A 27,260-nucleotide genomic window follows, 5' to 3' on the forward strand; every position below is an offset into this window, starting at 1 on the left:
CTCCTCACCCTCCTTTCTTAACAATTATGTGTTGAACATACAGGTTGGTTGCCAAGACGACCACTCAGAAACAACATAAAAGGCAAATGACTTTTCGAACATTCTGTAGCGAGGACGACTTCTTTTTTAATTTTTAAAAATGTGTCAAGGTGATTTGTAATCCACAGGAAAATGTTGATATGGGTGAGAAATCTATTTTGAGCAATAAATATTTCCAGGATGATGAAGAAAAGCTTACAGACTATAAATAAAATAACTCCCTAGGAAGAGAGCAGGATATGCTACTAATATTCCTATTATACAGATGAGAAAATTCAGGCCCAGAGAGACTCGGAAGCCGGGAATATGAAACTCCGAGGCCTTCGTACCTAATTGCCATGAAAAGCTGCTTCCTGGTGAATGAAGGTTTGGATGGAGACGGGCTCAGTTATGACGATGCAGGAACCCGGGGGGGGGGGGGGAGCACGCCTGGGACCGGGGCAGTGGAAAGGGAGGAGAGAGAGACACAGCTCATCATTTCCCCATGGTTCGGGCTGGGGACTGAGAGATGGGATAAGGAAGGACTTGGGTCCTCATTCCCTAAACTTTGTGCACTGGGGTAGTAGTCCCTGACCTGTAGACTCGCGGCCTGGCGGGGCCAGGGGTGGTCACTGAAGTAGTCAGCAGAATGCTCCTAATGCAATGCCTGGCACCCAGGAGGAGCTCAGGAAATGCTAGACGATATTTTCTATTGTTCTCATTACTGGGGCATCCTGGTGCCTCTTGAAAGTCAGCATCTTCAAGAAGAAATGCACACCATTCCTTGATAAAACCAGCCCCTCTTCCTGTCTTTGCCTTGTCTGTCAGAGGTGGGAAACCTGGCATCATGTTGAGACATCACCTTCCTTCACATCCTTCCATGCTCATGTTACTACCCTGGCCAGGTTTTCTGAGTAACTTCTCTGTGGACCACCCAGCATCAGATGAACCCTAAAATCCCCTGCAGCACTTCATAGAAACTCCCCTTGGGGTCTGTCTGCCACGGAACTGGCAGTTTGGGGAAGGTGAGTTTTCCCTTGGGAGCATCCCCTGCTTCCTACTCTGCAAAGAAGCCCTTAAAACCTGGGATTGCTTATTCTCCTTTGTGTAAGCGCGTTAGGTAGTATTCTTGGGCACAACTGCAGTTTTGCTAATTAAATTAGAACATGCCGCTTAGAATGATCAACAGCCATTGCAAGGATAATTGTCCATTAAAAGAAACCTAACTTTCTTTTTTATTATTGTTTTAGTTACAGAAACCCTTTGGTGTGTTTATAGCGATGAAGTACATGCTAGGTTATTGCTTCACCAGGTGTTGTCACCTTACAGGCTCCTCCGGGGGGTCAGACCCTCCAGGTGTCTGCAGTATGCCTCTGAGGATGGTCTTCCCTCTGTTGACCCCACGAATTATGTCCCTGATTGGACTGAAGTTTACTGCAGGGTGGGAATGAGATTCGATACCAGTAAGGGTTGTCCCAAGACACTGTCCCAAAGGTTGCATGGGTGAACATTTCCACCCACTCTGGTGGAAGGTTTTTTTTTTTTTTTTGGTTTGTTTGTACATTTTATGTTAGTAGGTTTTTCTTCCTAAAACCAAAGGTGTACAGTCCAACTTGGAGATCTACCAGAGGAGGCTTTGAGTTTCCAAGATCTCAGTTTGTGATTTTGTTATCTCTGTAAGAGAAACACCTGGGTGGTGCAGTTGGTTAAGCCACCGACTCCTGGTTTCAGCTCAGGTCATGACCTCAGAGCCATGAGATTGAGCCCCCGCCAGAGCTTCGTGCTCAGCAGGGAGTCTGCTTAAAATTCTCTCTCCCTCTCTCCCTCCTGCTGTGTTCTCTCTCTCTCCCTCCCTCCCTTCCTCTCTCTAAAATAAGTAAATAATCATAAAAAATTCTGTGACACCTGGGTGGCTCAGTCAGTTGAGCATCCGACTCTTGATTTTGGCTCAGGTCAAGGTCTTGGGGTCATGGGATCGAGTCCCCACTCAGGCCCCACACTCAGTCTGCTTGTCCCTCTCCATCTGCCCCTCCTCGATCTCTGTCTCTCTGCCTCTCAAATAAGTAAATAAAATAAAAACCTTAAAAAAATAATCTAGGAGTATAGGGAGAGGTGATGAGTGACTTCTTTTCCTCCGACAAAACCATCTTCATTCCTGACTTCCCCTTCACTATCAAAGGTAGCATCATTTCCTGCTCTTATCAAGCTCAACATCGCGAATCATCTGAGCCTCCACAGTGCTGACAGACCTTCACTGGGAGAAGCGAAGTGGCCTTTGCAGAGGCCGGCTGGGCGCCCAGCATCAGGCTGGATGCCTTGCCGTTCTCCCAGCAGTATTGCAAAGTGAGTGTTCCAAGCCCCCATTTTGCAGATGAGAAAACAAAGCCTCACAGAGGCAAAATGATGGAACTGGTGCTAAAGGGCGGGCATTGGGGCTCGACAAGGCACGTCTCTCCCGTTGCACCAGACCGACCCTGGGCTACAGCAGTCACGGATGTTTCTGCTGCTGGTTGCAGAAAACGTCAAAGGTAGGATTTAAACCCAGGCCTGGTCAGCTCTGCAGTCATGCACGTTCATCATACATTTTTTGAGTAATGACTATGTTATTACCACAGCAAAAATGACATCGTCCCTGCTTCAGGGAGTTCCAGCCCAGAGCTGGCGAGAGACATGGAAAATCAGACACAGCGTGAGAGCATGCTGTGCTAGAGGAAGGGGGGCAGCTTGCTCAAGGAGCCCCTGCCCAGCCTGGGGCCCCGGGGAGGTGGCGACCGGGGCGGGGCGGGGGGTGCCTTCTAAGCTGAGGCTTGAAAGAAGAGCAGGATTAGACTAAGGCAGGGGTGGGGGACATATTATATTGTACTTCTAAGACAGAGGGCCATTTCTAATAAGTGTATCTGCTTCTTAACCACACGTTCTTTCCCCCCATAGATTCCTCGGTTTTCTTTCTGGGGTTTTCTCTCTGAATACAAACTCATCCGAATGCTTCCTTTACCTCTAGTTGAACACTCTGACTTAATTGATTATGTATTAAGTCGGGGACTTGGGGCGACATTCCGGCCTGGGCTCATGTTGAGATTAATTTATTCCTGTCGTCCTACTGTTCGGTGATGCATCTGAGTGCCTCACATGTGTGTTAAAAATAAAGCTGAGAGTCAGGGCAATCTAATTAGATGGCTCAACCCAGCGCTCTGGCGTTCAGTCTTCACCAAGCTCTCCTGCTTTGATGGTAACCAAAATAGATGAATAAGTTAATCAAAGGTCTGATTAAATAGCACAGCTCTGCCGCGTGGACCCATGATTGCCAAGCTTCAGTTCAGGCACATCCTCAGGGGAGAGGAGCAGCTGAGCTGAGTTCCAAAGGCTGGAGCTTTCATGAGGAAGAGTTTTTTAAAGCCCACTGGAGGCCCTTAACTCGAGGAGCCCCCGGCCCTCAGATCTAAGCTGATGGCGCGTCAGGATGCTAGCTCGAAAGGAAGGATGATGTGGCTTGGGGAAGGAAAGGCAAACCTTCCCTTGGCCGATTCTGACTATCGCTTTGCATCTTACCCACTGAGGGATTGTAGACAAATCACTCACCTTCCTGTGCCATTTGCCCATCTACCCACCTGTCCATCCTTCCGTTCGCCCACCCGCCCACCTCACGGATAGCATGGTGGTTCAGCAGAAGGCCTTGAGCTGTGGTCTTGCCATCATTCGTTCAGTTCGGTGACAGGTTGAGATCACATTCCCTCTGCGTCCAGTTGGGTTTGTACGGAGGGGCGCCCCAGCGGGAGAGGGGTGGGCAGGAGGGGAGAGAGGCTGAGAGAGAGGCCTCTCCCTGCTCTGGCCCGTGAAATTGCCACAAGTCGTCCGTGGCCCTCCACCGAAGTTCACGGCTCCTGCCTTGTGGCTTATTCATACGTCTTCCCAGGTGCAACACGGTTCCTTGCTGCTGGCCCTACGCGTCCGTTTCAGTCAATAGTTCTTTTATTTTCCCATTTTCCTCAGATCACCCAGTTTGGATGTGCTGTTTACACCCACCCCCTGACAGTACAACACACAGTACAAGTAACTGCCTTTCATAGACGACAGAAACTCAGGCCGGACCAACTTGTCCAAGGTGACGCGGCCATTAAGTGACACCGGAATCTGCATCCACCTGTGCCTGACTCCAGAACCCAAGGTTTAACACTGCCGTACACCGCACCCCCTTCAGTATGAAGCAAACACTTAACACACTGAGGGGAGTCAGGAGAAGGGTGGGAGCTTCTGTGGGCTGAACCCTCGCATCCTTCCATCTCCTTTGATTTTTCCACAAACCAAGCAATGGAAGCATCGTCTCCTTTTTATAGGGAAAGAAACTGGGGCTTAGAAAGACCAGTGCCTTGTATGGGGCTGGGGTTCAGATTTTGGCTTTTGTCTCTGCTTTCCTTCCTCCATGCTGCCCGGGAACACGGTGATGGGGACAACAGACAGAGTTCAAGGTTCTTTTCCTGAGACTGACACGTGATGAACAGTTTTGTCCACCGGTTTATGTTTTTTCTTTCCCCCGCCACCAGTCAAAAATTGCACATGTATTGAGAGGATAAGGAGTAGCTGACATGGTATTTTCAAGTAAACTGAGGATGAACACACAACATGGAGTGGTTTTCAGGGACGGGCTGGATCGTGTGAGTTACCACGGGGGTCCTTTGTCATAGCTTTCCTAAGGCAGGGTCTGTGTCCCTGTTTTTCCCACCATCACCGATATTGGTATGTTTAAAAAGAATGCGATGCTTGGTTTTTCTTTACAATGATAGTAGTTGCTCATTTTAAAAAGTTGAAAAGTGTGATAAAATACATATGTGTGGTATGGGGGTGTATACATACTATTTATCTAGAGGAGGGACCCATCATCCCCAAAATGACCACTATTAGTATTATGATTCCATGCTTCTGTTTCTTCTTTCTCAGCATAAATTGGGATGGATGTGTTTTCATGTTGTTTGATTATACGTAGATGTTATTAAGCAAAAGAAATTTTAAAACTTACCTTTTTTCTTTTAACATCACATGCAAGATTTTTTTTTTTTAGTACATCTTAATCTAGATTGCTCATAGCTCTAGATTGCTCATGCTATCGGATTTAAAAAAGCATGTTTTAATTAACTGTCCAGTTTCAGGGCATTTGGATTGTTTCTTTTATAACATGGTGATGAACATCTTTGGGAATAAAACTGGTTTCTCGTTTTTAAATGTGACTTTTTTTAGAACAGTGTCCTCAGAATGGACTTATAAGGACAAAAGGGGTGAATGTTTTTTGGAATTTCAATAAGGCGGCCACATTTTCCGCTGAAGAGTTCCATTATCAGTGTTAACTTCTTGAAAATAAGTGTGCTTTGGCTTGAACGGTTGGCAGCTCCCTGGGGCAGCTAGGATGGAGCCCATACCCATGGTTACTTTCATATATGACCTGTACCTTCGAGAGCTTTCAGCACACTTGTATTATGTATTATTTTCAGCCTTGCCTTTGGGTACCAAGTGGTACCGAGATGTGTGTCTTGCTGACAGATGTACCCACTTGTGGGACCTTGGTGTCCTGTTACATCGTGGATTTCAGTGCTGACTCTCCGTAGGCTGTTCGTTACTCTCCTTGGGTGTGTCTTCTCTTGTTCCCCAGTGAAGAGTGTTGCGTAGCCTCTGACCAAGTCCTTCTTGTGTGCTTGAGAACCAGGAGACAGAACAACACTAATTGCTTCAGTTACAGCTCAAAAAAAAATAGATAAGCATAAGCTTGAACGAGGCCACTAAGGTAGCAGTCTTTAATGACAAACAGAATGTGATTGAAAGAAATAGATCTACCTTGGAACAATTAGGTGCTATTTGAAAAAAAATAGAGTATGATCCAATTTTTATGCTTTTATTCTTTTGTAACATAGTCCTCTTTTCTCCAGTGAGCCTATATAATTTCTATAATACAAATTTTATTTAAAAAAAATCTGAGCATAGCGTCTGCAAATAATAGTTATTTCATAAATATTGCTTTTCCTATCCCTTGATTCAGATGCATTTTCTTCCAATAAACTTCACATGCCAAACCATAAATTACATAAACAAATCTTTAAGAAAATATTCATTTACTCAGCAAATTTTTATTGAATGCTTTTTTATGTCCCAGGCACTGTTTATAATGTTTATGCAAAAAAAGTAATTTTTTTTTTTTTTTCTTTTTTCTACTCCTCTTCCCTGCCTGGTGTAGTCTGAAGTGTCCTGGATCCCCAACAAACACTACTCTGGCATTTATGGTCTGATGAAGCTCGTCCTGACCAAGACTCTTCCCACCAACCTGGAGAGGGTCATTGTCCTTGACACGGATATTACCTTTGCGACCGACATTGCAGAGCTATGGGCCGTGTTCCACAAATTCAAAGGTAATTGTAGCCCCATTTTTTCCTGGTATCTTTGAAGGTGTTGTCATGCCAAGAAAAATGACTGTATTTTTTTTTTTTAATGTGAGGCCCGCATTTAATGAGGTCATGCTGATGAAATGGACAAGGAGTTACAAATCTAGTTAAGTATCAACTCTACTGGCATTTGAAGCATGTTCGAATCAAATTGGAATTGGTTTGCGTTTCTTTAGTAAATGAAGAGGTCATGTTGGTGTTTATAGGAAGAACCCAATTTAGGATGCTTTGTAAGAGATAAATGTCAAGTGTGTATATTTTGTATACAGGTAATTGAGTGTTGACTTACCTGCATTTATCAGTTTGGGGTTTTTTTTTTTAATCAAATGATGCGTTGATTGCCGAGAAGGGCCTTTGAGTTGGTGGAGATGGGTATTGATTATAGTGTTGGAAAATGTTCTTACGGCTTTTGCTTTCATTAATGTTGTGGTTTACCACTTTAAGGAGGTATATAAGTTTGGCTTTGTAAGACATTCCTTCTTGTCTAGTTAGTTTTTTCTTAGCCATCACTGTAGTTCTTGTCACTGCCTCAAGGTGTATGAGATTACATGGCGGGGAATTGTGAGCCCAGTTGGTGTTACTTGACTCTGGCATGGATGCGTGAGAGAAGTGACAAGTTAGCACAAATCTTGGGCTTTTATTTTAATCCCCCTTCCAGATGTCTCCCTTAAAATTGCATTCTTACAAGTTCTTCTCTATATTAGACAAATGCAATGAGAGATAAATTTGGGAGTGAGTTTTTTTTCTTTATTTCTTAGTTTTCTTTTTAAAATTGCATTCTGGCTTCCGTGTTTAAAATCTCTCCTCCTGCTTCTCTGTAGCTCCTTATCCTATGAAGGTGAAATACTACTCAGTGATATAAAATCACCGCATTTTCATAAATCACAGGATATTCCAGTTGGTTTCTGTTTCCATTCATGGACAGAAGAGTAAATTTCCTCACCTACTCCAGTCTCTGCCTGCTTCTTTCAGGGGGGTGGGAGGTGGGAGGGGACTCTTAGCTCTAGGCTAACTGGAAAAAAAGTCCTCAGCATATCATGGGGGAGGCACTCTGACCCTCAGGCTCTTTCCCTTGTCAGGATCAAAACTTACTTTCCTTTCCCCTGTCAGTAATGACACTAAGAAAGACGTCATTTAGCAAAACTGTTGAAACTGAGTGTGTCTCCGCTCTGGTCTCTTCTTCATAGAATGTTGGGATCTGTCCTTTCAAGTCACAAGGAAATTGAAGCTTGAAGGCATGCAGGGTTGAGACCAGAGTTGAGACCAGAATGCACATACGTATGCTTCTGTGTGCATCTCTTCTCAAGTTCCCCCATCATTTCTGCTTGTTTTTCTGACTGCATTGAACTCCTTGGGGACAGGTTTTTTGTTTTTTCTTTTTTTAATTGCAGGGAGGGGCAGAGGGAGAGCGAGAATCCCAGGCAGACTCCATGCCCAGCACAGAGCCCAACATGGGGCTCGAACCCATGACCGTGAGATCATGACCTGAACCGAAGTCAGGAGTCAAAACGCTCAACTGACTGAGCCACCCAGGCACCGCTGGGGGACAGTTTTTAAAAAATAATTCTGTGATACATTTTCACACTTATGTCCGGTATTCAGTGATGTGTTTATTCAGCAGATATTTATTGCATCTCTGCTGGGTGTCGCTGGTATGCTGGGCTCTGGAAATAAAGAGATGAGCAAAAATGAGAGTTACCACATCTCCTGGAGGGGACTGGAAAAGGCAGCTGGGAGGGCATCATGGGGGAGGAGGTCATCGTGCTCTGACTTGCTGGAGAGGCGAAGTGGCTGTGTGCAGTGAGTGCCCATATTCCCCTTTGGGAGTAAAGAACTTTGACTCCAGCTCCTGGGAGTGCAGCCCTGCAGAGGGCCCCCAGCCATCAGCCCCTTGGGGTAGGGCCACAGGTGAAGAGTCACATGCCTCTGGCCACGCCCCCTTCCTGGGGAATGTGGAATCTTGCAGGGTCAGCTGTGACAACCCAGTCACAGCTGGATTTCTCCCTCTGGCAGTCCTCTCACCTTCCCTTTTCAGATGCCTTTCCCAAGACCACTCCCTAAATTAACCTCTTGCATGCTGACTTCCATATCAGAGTCCTTTTCCCCGGAAACGCAACCTGCAATATACATGTAAAGCTACAAGTCTCTCTTGGAGAAGTGTAACTCAGCAAAGTCCCTGGAACAGGTGGTCACTAATTGTAGTGTTGTAGCTGGGAAATCCCATTTATTCTGTCCCAGCTAGGACCTGCCAGAGTGCTGGTGGGGTTCTGAAGCCAATAACAACAATAGTATAATCGTGGTGTTAAATCTCCCGATATCATCTGTGGAAGGGGAGGCTCCCAAGGTGCTTGCTGGCCCAAGGATTGGGATCCTGGGGCAGAGCAGAGTGTATGGGCCAAGGTCAGGACTGGGATGGGAGCACTTGAATGCAAGGAACTGAGTTAATGGGCTGCGTTTTATTTGTTTGTGCTCGTATTGGCTTATTTCTAGCACTTGTTAGGCCCCTGCTGTGCAGAAGAATGTATTAGATGCTGCTCTTACCTGAAACTGTCCAGAACACAGCACCTGTCTTCAAGGAGCTCACCAACAAGGCAGGCTGCCTTATATTATCTTATCACCAGCAAAGGAGTATAAAATCATCTGAGGTTTTCCCATGCCCACTCTTAACTTTTCTGGGAAAATACGAAGGTGAAAGAAGATAAGTAAGCTCTTCTCTTCTCCATATGGCACTCTTTTGGACAGGTATGGTTTTTTAGGGGTTTTTTTGTTATTGTTTTGTAATTATTTTTTTTCTAAACTGGAACGATTAGAAGCCAGGTCGTGGAACAGGAAGAAAGCCCCTGAGCACAGACCCATGAATTTGGAAAGCTCTGATCCAAAAGGGAGCGTTTCCTCTCTCATAAAGGCAATTGCAGTTGGCATCCTTCACCGTAAACATTTTGAGTGACACCAATGCAGTTTTTGGCCTTGTTCATTTTTCTCTGTTTTACAACAGCTAGTTATCTGGGGGCTCTTGTGTTCAGATCCCATATGCTTGACTCCTTAATGGTGCTCTGAGATCCCCCTCCTCTAAATCCCTTACATGGAGACTCTAGTAAGAAGCCTTTTAGTAAGGGCTTCGACCCCCTCCCCCCACCTCTGCCATGGGCAACTTTGTTTGCCTCTTGGGGATGTCCACGTGTCCCCAGAGCCTCGACTTCCCCTAAATGGCAGGTGCCTCCCTCCCCACGTCAGCAGTCTGCACCCTTATCACCAGCTGCGACTGCTGGAGAATTTTCAGACCCACTGATTCTCAGCAAAAAGAATTGGATGTGCCACAGATGGCGAGAGTGAGGAGCCACCCATTCAGTCATGGAACTGAGCTTCGTAGTGGCCAAACTGTTTCCTAACTGTAGGAAATGTTGCAAGTATAAGAGAAACTCAGCCCCTACTCTGGCAAGTGTATATTTGAGTAGGGAGAAGGCTGATAATAAACAAGTAAAGTATATAACATATTAGATGGTGATTAGTGCTTGCTCTGGAGGAAATTGGTGAAAGCAGATGAGGAATGTCTCTATGTGCACACGCATTGTTTTAATATTCAAATACGGTGGTAATGGAAGCTCTTACAAAAAAGGTGACATGTGGGGCATCTGGGTGGCTCAGTCGGTTGGGTCCGACTCTTGATTTCAGCTCAGGTCATGATCTTAGGGTCATGAGATCGAGCCCTACGTCATTTTCTATGCTCAATGTGGAGTCCACTTAAGATTCTCTCCCTCTCCCTCTGCCCTCCACCCCCATTCACACTTGCACTCTCTCTCTCTCTCTCCTTCTCTCTATCTCCCTCTCTCTCTCTTTCTCTAAAAGAAAAGAAAAAGGTAACATGTAAGCAGAAACCTGAAGAAGTTGAGAGAACAGGCATGCCAGGGTGCCTAGAAGAAAGTGGAATAGTGTCCTAGGCATAAGAAACAGCACATGTGAAGTTTTGGGAGCCTCGTGGCCTGGCAGGTTTGAGCAATAGGATGGAGTGAGCCCAGGGTGGACGCGGGCTGATGGGTCAGATCAGGGAGGCCTTCTTTGTCAGGCAGAGGGAGGATTGTGCCTGTCCCTTCAGTGCTAAGGGCAAGCCATTGTGCAGCTCTGAGCGGGAGTGATGGGACCTGTTCGATGTTATTAATGGGTCATCCTGGCCGCCCATCTGAGCATAAGAGGAAGCAAGGAGACCCATTTCCGAGACGGGGCAGCCACGGGGCCCAGGTGCTGCAGTGCAGTTGAAGACCCCATCGTAGGAGGGGTACGTCTCGGAGGGGGAGGCATCAAGATGTTCTGCTGGCCAGACGTGGGGGCGAGAGAGCAGAGTGCAGGATGCGTACTGCACCGCGACTGCACAAAGACGATCTTGGTGTGGGACCCTTTAAATTTGAAATGCCTAAATCGGACATCCTCATGGAGAGGGTGAGGAGGAGGCAGAGAAACGAATATTTGGAAAGCAAAGGGAAAGTACTATTTCCTAAGGACTTCTTCTGTTCCAGGCACTGAGCTTTGTACATTTGAAAAACAGAACAAACTGGGCCCAAGAGAGGCTAAATAACTTTTCCTGTTCAAAGAGCTCCTCGCAGCAGAACCGAGGCCTGGACCATCTGGCTGTGGAGTCTGTTAGTTCTTAAACTCTGCTTCCTGCCTCTCCGGCTTCCTGATGGCCTGGGGTTGGGAGGGGGGTGGTGCATGGGCCTGGGGGTGGGGGGCTCGCACCTTAGTTCGGCTGTGCCCCCGATCATGAGTCCTCTACCACCCCTGAGCCAGCCATAGTTTTACTGCACGAGAATTTGGAAATAATACCTGATTTTACAATATGAAGGGGCTATTATGAAAGCGTAAATAATAAAGGTACCCCCATAATTTGAAGCTTTTAGAAGAAGGCCGTGTTCAACGTACTATTTTTATTCTTGAGAAGAAATGCCTTCCCTTTAGGAAGAGTCTGTTGCCGTAGCGTAAAGCTCTGGACCCCAAACAGGTCCGGTGGGTGTATCGAGCACAGGGGTGCGTCCCCCTGCTCACCCCCATTGTGCCCCTGTGTGGGCAACTATGCCACACCAGTGGGTATTTTTTAAGAACTAACAGACTCACCGTGGACTAATTACAGCTAACATTTTTAAGCACTTACTCTGTGCCAGCCACTCTGTGAAGCACTTTATGGTGAAACTCATTTAATCCTTACAACACTCCCATGGTGAATGTTTCCATTTTAAAGATCTGGGACCTCCCGCTTGGGAAGGCCAAGTAGCATGACCAGCGCCTGAGCTCTAAATCCTGTACCCTTTCCCCTGCACCTACGCTCCCTAGAAGAGCAGATGGAGGAGCTTAGAGTCTGTGGAGAGACCAAAGTTAGATAGATGAGAGCGGTCTAGGTGACGACAGGAACCAGGTTGTAGAAGGCATTCAGAGAACAGCACTATGGAGGCAAAATCAGGGCCGTGGAGACGTGTGGTTTTCCTAGGAGCTGAGAAGTAAAATTTTGGTTTCCAGAATCCTGGCCCAGCTGGTGACATCCCAGAACATCATCTGTAAAGTAGCTGTGAGCCCCAAGAGCTCTACTCATGCACTCATCGTGGTCAGTAGAAGGGTGGCAGAATCGGGGTCATGCTGTGACCATGGGCGGGTTACCTGACTTCTCTGGGCTTCAGTGAGCCAGGAACCGTGCCAACAGGGTTTTCGTGAGGACTGCACGAGATAGCATGCATTATTGTTCCCCTGTCCCATTTTTCTCTAAGGATTCCCGCCAGAGGGTGTGGGGTAATGGCGGACATCCTTAAAGTGTGTCTGCTCCATTACCTTGCAGCTTTGTCCCCAAAGCCATCGAGAGGCTGGGGTGGCTGTACGTGTAAAATAATGTGGAAACGCTGAATATGAAAAACCTTGAAAGTACTACTTTTGAAAAGACAGTTGCAGAACTTCTGTAATTATAATCACTTGCCTTGGAGGAGTTTTTAGACACTCTTTTTTAACATTTCTCCAGGTCACATCTTTATTTCTTATCTTGCTTGGGCTGCTCCTCCTCCCTTCTCCCCTCCTTCCCCCCTCCCAGCCTCTTCCCTTTGCTCTGTCCTTGGAACTGGTGGGAGTAGGAAAAGCCTTGCAAAGTAAGACATCAGGTTTCAAATCCCTGCTGGTCTGCTTATCAGCAGGATGGTCTTAGGGTGTCCATTGAACCTCCCCACCTCGCTCCCTTACCAGTAGAAAGAACACCCTGACCCTGTCTCACAAGGGTGTGGATTTGGGGAAGTGATCCTGGTGCCCAGTAGATGCTTTTCCTTCCTTATTTCCTTTTTACTCTTTCCTTTTCCTTCCTATCCTGTCTTACCTCATTTTTCCCTTTTCCTTTGACTTTCAGTCCTTCTCCTTCGCTCCCTTCACGACCTCCGAGTGAGGCTCCACACCTCCCTCCCTTACAGGGAATCAAAGATGGCCTTGGAGGACCACCACCCCACACAACCTCACGCTGGTGGGGTCTCCCTGAATAAAGCTGGCCCTCCTTGGCCAGGCTGACTCTGGAGAAGGTACGCCTCACCTCACGGTCTGTTCCCACCTTCCTAGAGAGGCTGTTTTGCCCCAGAGAAGAAAAGCAGAAATCTTAAAAAAGATACAGAGTTTCAGATGAGGTGCTTTTCAATGACTGGAACAGCCAGTGTCTGTGTGGGGGGTGCTCTGTTAGTGCCGAAGGCCCCGGGGTTCTGCTGGGATGGGGTAAGGCTCCTCTGTGGGGTTTGGGTTTCATGTTAGGCTCCGCTCAGAGGCTGGGGCATTTCTTTGCATCAGTACGGTGGTTTCAGACATTGTCCTCCCAGGACCTGGGAGGAGGGTCCTGGAGGAAGAGTCAGGATTTTGTCCTACCCGGAGAGCGCTAGCTGCGTGTCTCGGCGGGGAGAGCACAGGCTGTGGACCGTGAGGGTCCCCCGGACCTGCGTCTGGGGCCGGCTCTCCCATCCAGGGTGCACTTCCATTGCTCAGTCTCGATGGGGGTAATAGTTTGGAGGCAAAATATGTAATTCACCTAGCACTTTGCCAGTATTTGTGATATTTTCTCAGTTCTTCGATGCAGGCTTTTTCACATTTTACTGTTTCTGAAATTGGGATGTGACTTACAAAAGTAATTGGCCTGATGGTCTTTTTCTCCTGGAAAATATTTTGATATCTCCCACAGTCAGTGGCCTCTGAGAATCCAGAAAATATGGTGTTATTATTTTTAGTAGTATTGTTTTCCTAGCTTTTCCTTTTGTCTTGGAGTGGTAGAGGAGGAATGGAGGTAGGGTATACTGGAGGAGAGCGAGCTGAATTGGGAGGTCAATCAGAATCAGTAGAAGAGAGGGATCTGGGGGTCTTAGAAGGCCGCTCTCTGATTACCTGTTACTGTATGACCGCAGGGTCCTGGGGGGTTTGTGCTATTTTTGGAAAACACCTTGCTTGTGTCTCACACGTTGGAATGGTTACCATCCCCCGGTGAGCCCTTCCATTGTGGAGAGCGACCATGTTTCCTGGGTATAGATCTTTATGTTGTGGGCAGTGAGGAAGGGAGGGGGTCATCGAGTCATGGAACACCAACATTTTAGACTTTGAAATTTTCAGGAAGAGATATTGAAAAGCTTAGGCATTAAATCCAGAATTACAGGAAGCTGCTCTTGCCTAAAATCTTTTCTTGCTCATTCAGACATTCAGTAAATATTTATTGAGCACCTACTTGGTACCAGACATATAAGCTATGCTTTCTAGTGCTCAGTCCATTAGAAATTCGTGTGACTAACTCATCCTTCCTTGAAAAAAAGTCTGATACTTCTGGGAACAATTTAGGGTGACCTGCCATTAATGTGAATTATTTAGGTTGCTTTTCTGTCGTTTCGCTGGTATCAGTTGCCTTGAGGCAAAGAAATTTTGATGGTGAAGGTAGCTGGTGGATGCATGGAGGGGATGGGGCTGTCCTCGGTCATTCTGGGGGATGGGAGGGTGAGGGAGCAGATTGGGATCACATAAAGGCATGAGGGACTTAGCGGGGGTGATAGAGACAGGTACACAATAGGTAGTGGGAGGAAGCAAGAGGCAAATACCTGTGGAATGAATTTATGGAGACAAAGACAAAGCCCATCTTTAGAATCATGTGCTCAGAATGGAAGGCAATTTTTTTTTTCTTGTTTACAAGTATCTTGGCCAAAGGGACCTGACGTGAAGGATAGCTCTGGGGTGGAGGCCGGCTTCTGGTATCAGAATTACCTGTAGGGTCTTTCCAGATTGCACGCATCAAGGCCCACTCTGTCCCCCCGCCCCCCACAGCGGCCTGGACATCACCAGTGATTTGGGATTCATTGCCTTCTTGCAGGGTTTCTCCAGCTTGGTGCTATTGACATTTGGAGCTGGATCATTCTTTGTTGGGTGTGGGGGCTTGTTCTGTACATTGTAGCATGTTCAGCAGCATCCCTGTCTCTACCCACTAGATGCCAGTAACACCATCCTCCCCAGTTTTAACAACCAAAACATCTCCCTGTATCACCGCATGTCCCCTGAGCGGCCAAATCCTTCTCTTTGAGAACCACTTCCTTAGTGGCCCACCATTACAGATGAAAATGTGCAGGGTCAGGTGGTCATGGTTTTAGGAGGTTGATAATGATGGCTCAAAAGACGAAATAAAATCTGAACGCTCCGTAGCTTGTTTACCAGTTCATACCATGGAGACTCCCAATCATAATGCCCTTTGAATGACTTTCTGAATCAACCCTTTTGTTTAAGCTCCTGTTGTATGTGCTTCTGACTTCTCTTCCCTTGTTCGTACTCAACACCGGCCTCAAAAATGCTTGCACTGTACATTTTCTCTTTTTCTAGGGCTGGAGATAGAGTGGAATAGCCAATAGTGAATTTACTTACTCAGAAAATAAATAAATGCATTCATTCCCCTGTACCTGGAAGGATACATGATGCCAAGGGAAAGTGTGATTGAATTAACCAGACTCAAATGCATTCATATCCCTAGAAGGCCACGATTCTGTTAGGACCCACTGGAATTTACAGTCTGCCCCTGAAATTACAAGAGGGACACTACTCATCTACATACTCATGAAGAGAGGAAATCGGCGCATGTCATTCTGTGACTACCACAAGGACACAATTTTTTTTTATCCTCCTAAATGCATAGACATAGATTATTAGCAGCATCTAATATATGACAAGGACGGACGTGGCCTGTCAAGGAAGACAAATAGCTTTATTCTCTTCTCCACACGGTGCGCAGGGCTTGCCCATCTGGAAGAGTGCAGTGGGCAGAGGTGTGTGTGCTGATTCCTTATTGAGATGGATGGAGGGGCCATATAAGGTAACACTGTCAGCCAGCGAAAGACCAGGTAAAATGATCAGCTTCCCTAGAAGCCAAGGATATATATTTTTTTCATTAACAACCATCTTCATTAGAAAAGGAAGTCGGGTTTTTGTTTTTTTGTTTGACTTTGGATTGGTCTCAGGGACAAAGAGGTCACGACAATTTGGGGCTTCTCTTTTTTACTGCTTAGATAGCAGAAGAGGCCCCAGGTTATATTCCATGATGGCAGAATGTCCTGTAAGATTAAGAAGAAGATTCCCCAAATCCAGCCAATAATCCTTTTTATTTTTGAAATGATGTGATAGTAGGTTTTCAAAAACGGAGGAGGCAGCCCTTGAAGGACTTGGGGGAAGTGGGGAGGAGGGAAGGGAGGGCTGGTTGGCAGGAATGGAAATTACATTTTTTTCAGGTGAACTTTAAAATTTTGGAACAGTTTTTGATTTACAGAAATATGATGCAAGTAGTCCAGAGTTCCTACATACCCTGCCCCGTCTTTCCCTTCCTATTCCCATCTTACATTAGTATGGTACGTTTTGGGGAGAACTTGCCTTTTTGTCCCTGCAGCCTAGATGCTCTGTATACCTTTGCTCCGTTCATCACAACAATCCTGACAGAGGGATAGTCCAATCTCCATTTTATAAGAGCAAAAACCAACACTTACAGAGGTTAAATAACAGACCCAAATCATCTCACTAGTACGCAGCAGGGCCACAATCATGGCCTCTGTCCTTTGCCAGTAAGCCCACAAGTTGGTAAGCACTGCTCCCTGTGGGAACTACGCTGTGAGGATAGTGAGGTGGTACACCCATCTTCATGCAGAGGGCGCTGTACTTGAGAATTAGAAGGGCAAACAGCTCCTAAGAAAGGACTGTGCAAACAGCTCCTAAGAAACAGCTCCTAAGATAGGAGGGCATGTACCAAACATAGTGGTGCCACCATGGAGAGGGTAGTTCACTTTGGGGACTGGGAAGGATGTCATCTACAACATAAGATAAATTGGTTTGTGAATTGGCTGGGATCTGTCCATGAAGGAAAATGCGAACAGGCAATTCCAGGCAGGAAAACAGAATGGTTAAAGTCATAAAGACATGAAAGAGCATGGCATGTTGTTTGAACTACAGGGGGTTCCCTGTGGCTGGAATGTTTGTACAAAGAATCGAGCATGGGAGGTGGGTTGGGAATATGTTGGGAGATTAAAAAGTAGACAGGAGCTAGATCGTGAAGGATTGGGATACCGTGCCAAGGAGTTTGGGCTTTTTCAGAAGACCATGAGAATCTGTGGACAGTCTCTAAGAAGAGTGATCAAGATCAGTCCCCAGTATAAAAAGGTGATGCATTGCAGTGGGGGAATGAGTTGGATAGTACAAAACCAAAAACAAAATCCAATTAGGTGGCCATGTCAGTAATCCAAGTAAGAAATGATCATTGCCTGAAATAAGGTGGAGGTGGGATGCAACAACAGAATCAATTAGAAATGGATGTCCAGATACAGCGTAGTACAAGAGAGAGATTTGTAGATGTCTCTTGTTTCTCAGTTGAGCGGATTGGGTGGGAATTACAAGAGGAAGCATAGGTATTGGGTAGAGAAATGAGTTCAGCTCTTCTACCTGTGATATGGTAGTGCTGGTGGTTGGTGTTTAAGTGTAGCAAATGCTTCCTCATAATATACTACATTTGTGCTCCACTGTGGTGCAAGTGCTGTTTGCCTACTCAGCATCCATGTTGCCCTTCCATAAACATCAGCAGAATGTCTCTTCTTCTTTTGAAAACCTTGCCTCTCCTTGTCTTAATTGAATTTCAGTATGCATGTGGGGTGGTGATCCATCCCTGGCTGCAAGGTAAGGGCATGAGCCAGTCCTGGCCAGCAGGACCCCTGAAGCATCTCCCTGGCTACGGTCATTGCTTCAGGGTGCTTATGTGTCCCGTGCTGAACCAGTCAGAACTAAAGAGCAACAGGTCAAGGATTTTTGCTGGAACTTCTGGGAAGGATTTTCCACTCCAGTTGCTAAACTGTGAGGAGATGAGACTGGAACTTCCATGAGTCACTTTGCCACGGTGTCAGGGGGTCCTTGAGACTACCCCTAGACTCCATGATTTGCTAGGATGACTTGCAGGACTCAGCATGAGTCATACTCATGGCTATAACTAACTTCAGCAAAAACAAACAAACAAACAAACAAAAAACCATAAAGCAAAATCAGCAAAGGAAAAGGGGCATAGGTGAAGTCCAGGGGTAACTAGGCTTAGGCTTCCAGAGTCCTCTCTGAGTGCAGTCATCCAGGTCAAGCTTCATTCCTCCAGCGGTGAGTTGTGGCCTCAGGTATGAAATGCTCTTCACCAGGAAAGCTCATTAGAAATTTAGTACCTAGGATCTTTACTGGAGCCTTGTCACATAGGCATCCTCTACTAGCACATACCAAAATTTCAGACTCCCAGAAGGAAAACGAGTGTTCATCATAAACCATAATGTTTGCACAGTTTATACAGTGGACCATTCTTACCAGGGAAGAATGGGAACCTTCCTAGAACCTAGGTTCACACATGCCAACCAAGGGCCAACTTAGCAAGCAGGCTTTTTTAAAGAGAGCAGTCTCGGCTGGCTGTGGTACCTCTTTCCTGCACATCTTCTCTGTCTGAGAGTGAAAGCAGATCTGAGAGCCTGAAAGAGAGACAGATTCCAGATTACAATGCATTATAGTCTCAAACCCCAGCCATGCCTGAAGCAGATATCCCTTTTTTTTTTTAATTTCTTAAGTCAGTTTAAATTTATGTCATTTACAGTCTTAAGAAGCACATTGGCCAATAAAACCCATTCTACATAAAGAGTTCTTTTTTAACTTCTTTCCCACAAGTCCCCATCACTGTTTTTTTTGTCTCAGACAAGGGCCTTCCTCAGTGACCAGGACTGGCCTATAATAGACATTGTAAATTTTTGGTATGGGAGCAGATTTTTCTTTAGCATTTTAGAGGATTATTCTGTCTGGATGGAAAAGGTAGATTTCTGGAGCCTATTTATCCTCGAATGTGACCTAAATTAAAAGTTTGACCAGCTGAATATCTCCTTGATCTTCCCTTTTACAAATTACTCTTCCCTGAGAAATTGGCCCGAGCTCATAGTAAGTGGTGCCTCCATCTTGGGCTGTGTCCTGGGCATTCTTGCTCGTTTGGCCTAATTAACTGTGTTATCATTCAAGCAGATTAGGTATGTGCCTTCCTGGGACATCAATTAAAAAATAAATCAGTGTTTGTCAAAGTGGAAAGGTGACATGTTGAAAGATGAATTTCCCTTCCAGTCTCGTATGGAAGCAGTAGCAAACACAGAAGTTTCGCCGTGGCTTCGCCCATGGGCACACATGCCAAAAACAGGAACTGGAAGGAGGTTAAGAGACCGTGAACTGAGTCAGTGCTTTCTGCTGCAAAGGTAAAGAAAGGTCCAGAAGGTCTTTAGTTTGTGAGATGAAGTTGTAAGAGGACTTGACTAGGATGCAGGTCTCTGTTTTGTTATTACTAGCCTGAGGCAAGTCACTCTCCCTTTCTGATCCAAGGGTATCTATTTGATAAGTGTTTATTGAGTGCCTGGTACAGAAATGAATCCGTAAAATGCATGGGTTTGCCTGGATAATCTCAACGCTTTTCAGGTCTGGGACTCTTACACAAATGCACACGGCCAGAGGCAGAGCCAGAATCATAGAAGGTAGGAGTCCCTTTCATGCCTCTCTTGACCCCACACCTTGCATTCATCTTCCAGCAAGTCCTGTAGGGACAGCCTTCAAGGTCTGTCCCAATCCATGCCTAGGAGATGCTGGAATTAAATTAGTTCTTGAATAAACAAAATTAGGTCTTCAGCTCCCGTGGCTCCTCAGACTCTATAATACTCTTTTTTACCGTTGTCTGCTTCTATAAAGCAGGAAATCACAGATGCCCTGGAGTCTCTGAGGGGACATGAAGCAGTGAGGTTCAAGGCAGGCTTCACACACGAGCTAAGACAGGAGTGGAGGCCGAGTGAGGGGAATGACGTTAGCCCCAAAGTAGGGTTTCCACGAGGATTTAGGTCTTTTGGAGTAAACGGTGACTTGCTGCTGGCTCAGCCCAGCGAGAATCTCCTGACAGTGGGCTTCCAAACCCAAGCTAGGTTCTGGTCTCTGTCTGCCTGAGAGGTGGGCTTTTGGATACCTGTTTGGTGCTTTTCATAGCTGCACACAGTAGGTGCTCATCCCTCACATTTGTTTCATTAACTTAGGTTTTTAGAGACAGACGCACTGATGCCCATGATTTCAGCTCTACATTTTTTTTTTGTTGTTATTTTAATTTTGAGGAAGAAAATACATTTTCTTTGCAGAACAGGAAGAAGAGAAATCCAGTCAGGACAGGGGCAGGCAGCAGAAAGACGCCCTCCGGGCATTATTGTAATAGTGAAAGAGCTTCATCTCCAGAGGCAAAAACGAGAATTTACTCGAGCCTTTCAAGAACAGACTGCTCTGTCATGGGCATCATTAAGGTTCACTAGACTGATCCACTTTATATGTATGCGTCATGAATAAAACAATGCCCATCCATAGCAGCACAAAGAAAACAAAACTCCTCCTATGTTTCCACCACCTAGAGTTCAGTTGTTAACATTGTAGTGTATTTCCTTTCAGACACTTTTCTGTGCATACAAAATTGTGTATTTTTTTTAATAAAATTGGGATCGTCTTGTAATACTGTTTGCATCCTGTTTTTTTCCTCTTAACTACATATCGCGGCCATTTTCCAAAGTCATGTGCCCTGTCATTTTTTTATGCTTCCTGGTATCCTATGGTTTGTCTATATTATTATTATTCGGCACTGCAGACCTTCTGTTTTGGATTCTTGGGCCGTGTCCAGCTGTTTTTTGGTATTCTAGAGAAGAGCAAAATGCTCACCCTCTCTTTTGAGCATTGAAAGGCTGTGGCCCTGAGACTGCTCCCATCTAGATGTCTGCAGGTGAACTTAGCTTCATAGTGCCGTGTCACGGCTATAGACAGTCAAATAGGCCTGTGTTCTAGGCCCAGCCCTGGCTGTGTGATCTTGGATGAGCCAGTTAACCTCTCTCTGCTGTGTACTCCTCATATGAAAACCCCGGGCGCCTTCTCCACCGGTTCATGGGGGCTGGCCGAAGGACTAGACCCAGTCATTGACCTCACTGTGCACTTCTCCCAAATACAGTTGTCTTTAACCCTGGCTTCAAGTTGGAATCATCTGGGGAGCTCTTTTAAGAGGAGTGTTGCCCAGGCCTACCCCACGACAACCAAGTTAGAATCTCTGGTCTAGGCACTGGGCGTCGTATTTTTACAAGCTCCTTGTGTGAGGCTAACGTGCCACCAGGGTGGAGACTTGGCCCCTGACAGCTACGGGCCTGAGGGTTGCTGGCTACCGCAACAAAAGAGACGTCGTGTCTCGGCTGTTTTGTTGTGGGGCTGGCGAGGCAGGGTAGTGTTTGGAGACAGGCTTAGAATCCTGGCCCGCATGCCTCCCAGGGAAAAGTGCCAACCTGTTTATTTTGTGTCAAGAGCTCAAACAGTGATCAAAATCCAACCCGACATCATAAATACCAGAAAAGGTCAGGATTGGGCTGGTTGTGGGATTGAGCACACGTAGTCGAGCTGGGCTTGGCCCGTGGTCAACTCCAAACTTTGCGCTGGCACCCAGGGCGGGTGGTGGGGGTGGGGTACTTGGCAAGGCCCAGGCAGACGGCACCCCAGCTGCGGAACGGAGGTTTGCGTGGCTCTGTTGGCTTTTGCCGGAAGGAGGAGAAATGCCATTTTCTCAGCAGTTGTTCTTCTTGACTCATTAGTGTACTTGGCATGGGGTTATTTTTTAACTTCTCTGCAAATATTCGTAGAAAGAGAAGGGGAGTGGAAGTGGGAGGTGTTCAGGTTCCCTGAGCTTGTATTTCATACAGGACCCTCCAGGATTGACAGGATGGCCTCCTCCCCAGGCCCAGTGCCACAGTGCAGCTGACGGACCTGAGGTCACCTGGCCAGCAGCACGTGGCCAAAGTGGGAATTTTATCCCAGGTCAGCAGAACCTCAGAGCCTGTAATTTGTTCCTCAGAAGTCCACCTCGTAGGAGGTCGGGGGCTTTAATTAGACCATTTCTGCATAATCAGATCTTGATTGTGACAATCAGAAGGAAATCCCACTGTAGACCATTTAAAGGTTTTCCATGTAAGTTTGTCAGGACAGCCTAGGTAAGAGAACAAGATATCCTTGAACAGGGTCACTTCACCCATTGGGCTCACCCAGGAACCAGTGGGGTTCCCGTCAGGATGGCAATGAAGTGAGTTTCCCCGGGCCGGGGAGTTTAGCTGCCGGGCCTTTTGTTAAGAGAACTGGCTGGAGGGGCGCCTGGGTGGCTCAGTTGGTTAAGCGACTGCCTTCGGCTCAGGTCATGATCCTGGAGTCCCGGGATCAAGTCCCGCATCAGGCTCCCCGCTCAGCGGGGAGTCTGCTTCTCCCTCTGACCCTCCTCCCTCTCATGCTCTCTGTCTCTCATTCTCTCTGTCTCAAATAAATAAATAAACTCTTAAAAAAAAACACAAAAAACAGAGCTGGCTGGAGTCCATTACCACGCCGTGCCTGCTCTTTGTATCTAAGTATAGATGGAGGAGTATCAGTACTTTTCATACCTTTCTGGCTGTATCCCACAGTAAGAAATGCATTCTGCCATTACGGTCCAAAAGAAAATGTGTGTGTGTGTGGGGGGGGGGTGCGCACACATCTATACACATACATACAACACACACAGCTATGTAACTCAACAATATCTTCGTAAAACAATCCTTAACCTTAACCATGTTCAGTGATTTTTGTATTTCTCTCCTTATCGATGTGGTGTATTTTAGTTTCTAAAGTGCCCTTTGAGACCCACTAAATTATTTGCGCAGCCCCCTCGTGTGGCAAACCCAGGTTTCAAGAACATGGGACTGGAAGTTCTCTTAAGTGGCCTTTTAACTCTGGATTAGGCATTCTGAAATTCAGCAAAGCTGCCAGGAATCAGAGAGGAGATCATCAACTGGTTTTCTAGAATCTGCGTGTGCTGGAAGGGCCCGTGGGGATCTCACAAGGCCGTTTCCCTCCCATCTGGCAGACTCCCACTGAAATGAGCTAACATGTGCGGTGGCTGCGAGCAGTCACTGGTACATAGTAGGGGGACTCTGTACCCCTCATTTACCTTTCTTCCCAGGCACGTGTTGGATTTTACTCATCTCTCTATTCCTAGCACTAGTATAATGCTCAGCACTGGGCTCAGTGAATGGATGGGGGGGAAAATGAAAAACTGTGGCTCAGTTCTCTTTTCTCATTAACCTTTTGGGAAGATTGCTCAGTCTGCCTGGATAATGCACTTCATTTGCTTTTTTAAATTAACTTCAATTCAGGAACATGTATTCACTGCCTACTATGTGCCGAATACTGTTGGACATGGAAAATACTACACAGTGCACAAGAAAGGGAAGGGATTCTTGTTCTTAAGGACTTCCCGTATAAATGGAGAAGAGAAAGGAAGGCGTAGAAGCAACTGCCAAGTAATGCGGTGATTGTTCCTGCCGAGAGTTTACCAAAGTGCTGTGTAGGCCTGTAGAGAACCAGCTCTGGTCGGGAGTGGCAGGGAGAAGACACAGACAGAAAGCACTTAATCTGGGCTTTGAAGGTTAAGTAGAAGGTTTTTTTTTGTTTTTTTTTTTTTTAAAGATTTTATTTATTTATTTGACAGAGACACAGCTAGAGAGGGAACACAGCAGGGGGAGTGGGAGAGGGAGAAGCAGGCTTCCCGCCGAGCAGAGAGCCCGATGTGGGGCTCGATCCCAGGACTCCGGGATCATGACCTGAGCCGAAGGCAGACGCTCAACGACTGAGCCACTCAGGCGCCCCGGTTAAGTAGAAGTTTGTAGGGGGACCAAGTAGAAGGGAATTCCAGGCAAAAGGAACATCTTGGAAACAGCAACGAGGAGTGATCCTGCAGGGTGTATTTGGGGCAGGGCACAGGAATTGTGGGTATGGCTAAAGGTCCCGGCTCATGGGGCAGCAGGTGTGCATGATGGGTGGTTAAACACTTGGCCTTGAGGCACAGAACAGGTCTGAATTCCAGGCCCTTCTTTCTGTGGTAGGCTGAATAATGCCCACAAAGATATCTTTGTCCTAATTCCTGGAACCTGTGAAAGTTAACCTGTATGGCAAAAGAGACTTTGTCGATGTGGTTAAGCTAAGGGTCTTGAGATGGGGAGATTATCCTGGACTAGATGGGTGAGCTCAGAATATGAGGAGCGTCTATGATAGAAGAGAAAATAAATATTTTTGGTCTTTGTTCCCAGTTCCTGACATAGAGCTCCTAAAGTTCTTGGAATTTCCTGGGTAATAGGAATGTCTTTTATTCTAATGAAGCTACTTTGGTGGGCCCCTAGATTAGCTTTAGGGTGGGGCTGGTGGCCAGAAAGACCCAAGGCATGATTAGAGGGTTGGAACCTTCATCCTCCTTCCCCTGTAGGCCCCCCCACATCCAGGAAGGGCAGGGGGCTGGAGATTGAGTGAATCACTGGCCTATCATTTAATCAATCATGCCTATGTGACAAAACCTCCATAAAACCCTGGGATGTGATGCACTTCCAGGTTGGTAAACAACACGGGAGTGCGAGAAGGGTAACACACCCAGAGTCAGCACGGACATTTATAATAAGCCAGTAAAGTGCTTTCCTGAGTTCTGTGAGTCATTCTAGCAGGTTATTGAACCTGAGAGGTGAGCATTGTGGGAACCGTCGACTTTGTGGCCATGTTGCACAGAAGTGTGGGTAACCCAGGGACCCAGTACTTGTGACTGGTGTCCGAAGTAGGGGCTGTCTTGTGGGACTGAGCCCTTCAACCTGTGGGGTCTGCGCTCACTCGGGTTGGTTAGCATCAGAATTGAATTGTGTTGTAGGGCAGTTGGTGTCTGGAGGGAGACTCAGAGAGTTGGCTGGTGTGAGAGGTGACAGGAGTCGAAACCATCGAGAGGGTCCTTACCTGAGGAGACAGAGCACGATTTGACCGTGGAGAGAAGCCGTGTGATACAGAAGCTGGGGCTGGAGTATCGCACTCTGAAGGTAGAGGAAGGGGCCACCGGCCAAAGGACACGGGCGCCGCTGGAAGCTGAGGAGGGCAAGGAATCGGATCCTCCCTGCAGAGCTTCCAGAACAATGCATCTCCGCCAACTCCTTGACGTTAGCCTCATCAGACTTCGTGCCTTCCCCCAGAACTGTGAGAGAACACATCTGTGTGGGTTGAAGCTACTAAGTGTGTGGTGATTGTTACAGCACTTAGGAAATAACAGAGTACCTAGATGGTCTTGGGATTTACTTCTCTAAGCCTCCCATGTAAAAGTGCGAGCGAGGGGGGGTAATCATGCCAGCAGCAGCCTCGTAGGGTTACGGTGAGGACTGGGTGCGTGTCCTTGAACATGGGTTAGCCAGCTACCTGGCACGTGGGCGAGATTTATTTGTGGAAGGACATAAAGAAAAGAGAGGTGATCACAGATCAGATTTACTTTTTGCCGAAACGCCTGTTGGCTTGTCTTTGTTTCTAGCTAAGCACCAAGCACTGAGGCAAAGGGACCGTACCTGTTGGCTTTATCCCTGTCCCTCCAGTGCACGGCCCGGCCCTGGCATGAGTAGTATTCTAAATTTAATTGATAAACGATCGAACACATGCTCTGTTGGTATTTGGAGGTTCCAGATCAGGGAGGGGAAACGCACAGCACAGAAGGCTGTCTATGGAGGGAGAGGTTACCGGGCAAGGAGACCAGTGTGGGCACCACGGTAAACCAGGTAAGAGGTGATTTTTCCTCTCTGGTTAACATCCCTCATGTCACGCTTTGATGCTCATGCCCTTTAATTCTGTTTGCAGAGCAAGAGAACAGATGCAAACTGTCCTCAAATGGTCTCTTCTCTACCATTAATTTGTTCTGCAGCCTTCTCTTTCCAAGCAAAATGACCCAAATCATTTTGGCTTCCCCTTCTTCCGAGCGCAGCATTGTGATGCCTTGCAGATGTTGCAGACAACGGTCCAGAGGACAGATTTGGCTTGCACACGTGTTTTAAGTGACCCACACATACTTTTTTTTCTTTTTTCTTAAATGTGAGTTATAAAACATGGCAGATTGAACATACGAGTTTATTTCTGTGCCTTTCCCAAAGCCCACTAAAACGGAAGGAAAGGCATAAAAAACGACTTAAGTTCACAAGAACCGAGCTAATGAGAGGAGAGCAGACCAGGGCATCAGTAAGTGTGGGAGCCAGAAGGCAGGTGGGGGACCCTGCACCCACATGGCCCTGACACCCCTCCTCGTGCAGAGAGGGGACCAGGGCCAGACGCTGGAGTGAAGATAGGGAGATTGCCTCAAAGTCTGTGTCCTGAAAGAGAGGACCTCTCCATCTCCTCCACTACGCAGAGCTCCGAAGAGTTGTGGCAGGTTTCGTATCCTCTAGACAAGAAATGGCTTGATGTCTCTGGGGAAAGAGCCCAGCCCAAGGGTTGGGTTCTGACGTTTACCAAACCCCAGGTGCTCCCAGAAGGGCGTTTTAAGTTCTTACCCTCAGCTTCAAGCGGAGCCTTGTGCTCTGCTCTGTGATACTGGGGCTGCGACTCTTCTAACATTTCAGTCGCGCCGTGGGCTCCCGTGGGGTTCTGTGAATAGGGGCACTGGAGGGAAACTGAGGCTGGAGAGAAGAAGGGACTTGCTCCTGCTTGTCTGCGTTCCGATCTGGCAGAACCATCCTGGCGGGACTTCTTCACCGGAGTGTGCAGTTCATTCCCGTCCAGCCCCTCCCCACACCCACATTGTGCTGATCCCTTCTCAGAGGCCCAGGCTCCAGGTCTGGGGGCGGGGGCGGGGTGGCTTCCAAGCTCCTCAAATCTGGTAATCCTAATTCCTCCCTTCCCATTGTCGTGCCAGCCCTAGGAAGGGCCGTTGGCAGTTACAGGTTTACAGGTGCTATTTATGTGACATCGCAGTATTTCCTTTTGGCTTTTACAGTCCCCCACACCCAGCTAGCAACCCTTTATTAAGGCCCCTCTGTGTGGGGTTCCTATTCCTTGACTGGACCCTGACAAATGGACCTCATAGGAGACCAATACTTGCTTTATCCCCCTTTAGTGAAGGCCAACAGCCAGGAAGTCTACCCACACGAGATGCTGGTCAAAGGGTACAAATGTCCAGTTATAAGTTTAAAAAGTTGGGGGAATCTAATGTACAGCATGGTGGTTGTAGCTCACGATACTGTATCGTACTTGAATATTGCTAAGAGCAGATCTTAAAATGTTCTCAGCACAAACAAATAGCAACTATGTCAAAGGATGGAGGTGGCAGCTGATAGTGAGCATGGTAATCATTTTGTAGTTTAGAGATGTATCAAGTCAACAAGTTGTGCACCTTCCACTTACTCCATACACGTCAATTACCTCTCTCTAAAGCTGGGGGAAGGGAGGGAG

At 46.9% G+C, this 27,260-nt stretch overlaps 1 protein-coding gene across 5 annotated transcripts in view; it reads left to right on the forward strand.

Annotated features, from left to right (window-relative positions):
• Nucleotides 1-27,260, forward strand: part of LARGE1 (LARGE xylosyl- and glucuronyltransferase 1) — a 514,447-nt gene that overhangs the window by 290,082 nt on the left and 197,105 nt on the right. For all 5 annotated transcript variants that reach the window (XM_034987635.1, XM_034987636.1, XM_034987633.1 and 2 more), the window contains exon 6: nt 6,239-6,410. In XM_034987635.1, the coding sequence (XP_034843526.1) occupies nt 6,239-6,410 (172 nt within the window). The remainder of the gene's footprint in view (nt 1-6,238; nt 6,411-27,260) is intronic.

Source organism: Mirounga leonina, unplaced genomic scaffold, assembly GCF_011800145.1.
Source record: "Mirounga leonina isolate KUSES-001 unplaced genomic scaffold, KU_Mleo_1.0 Mir_418, whole genome shotgun sequence".
Lineage (NCBI taxonomy): Eukaryota > Metazoa > Chordata > Mammalia > Carnivora > Phocidae > Mirounga > Mirounga leonina.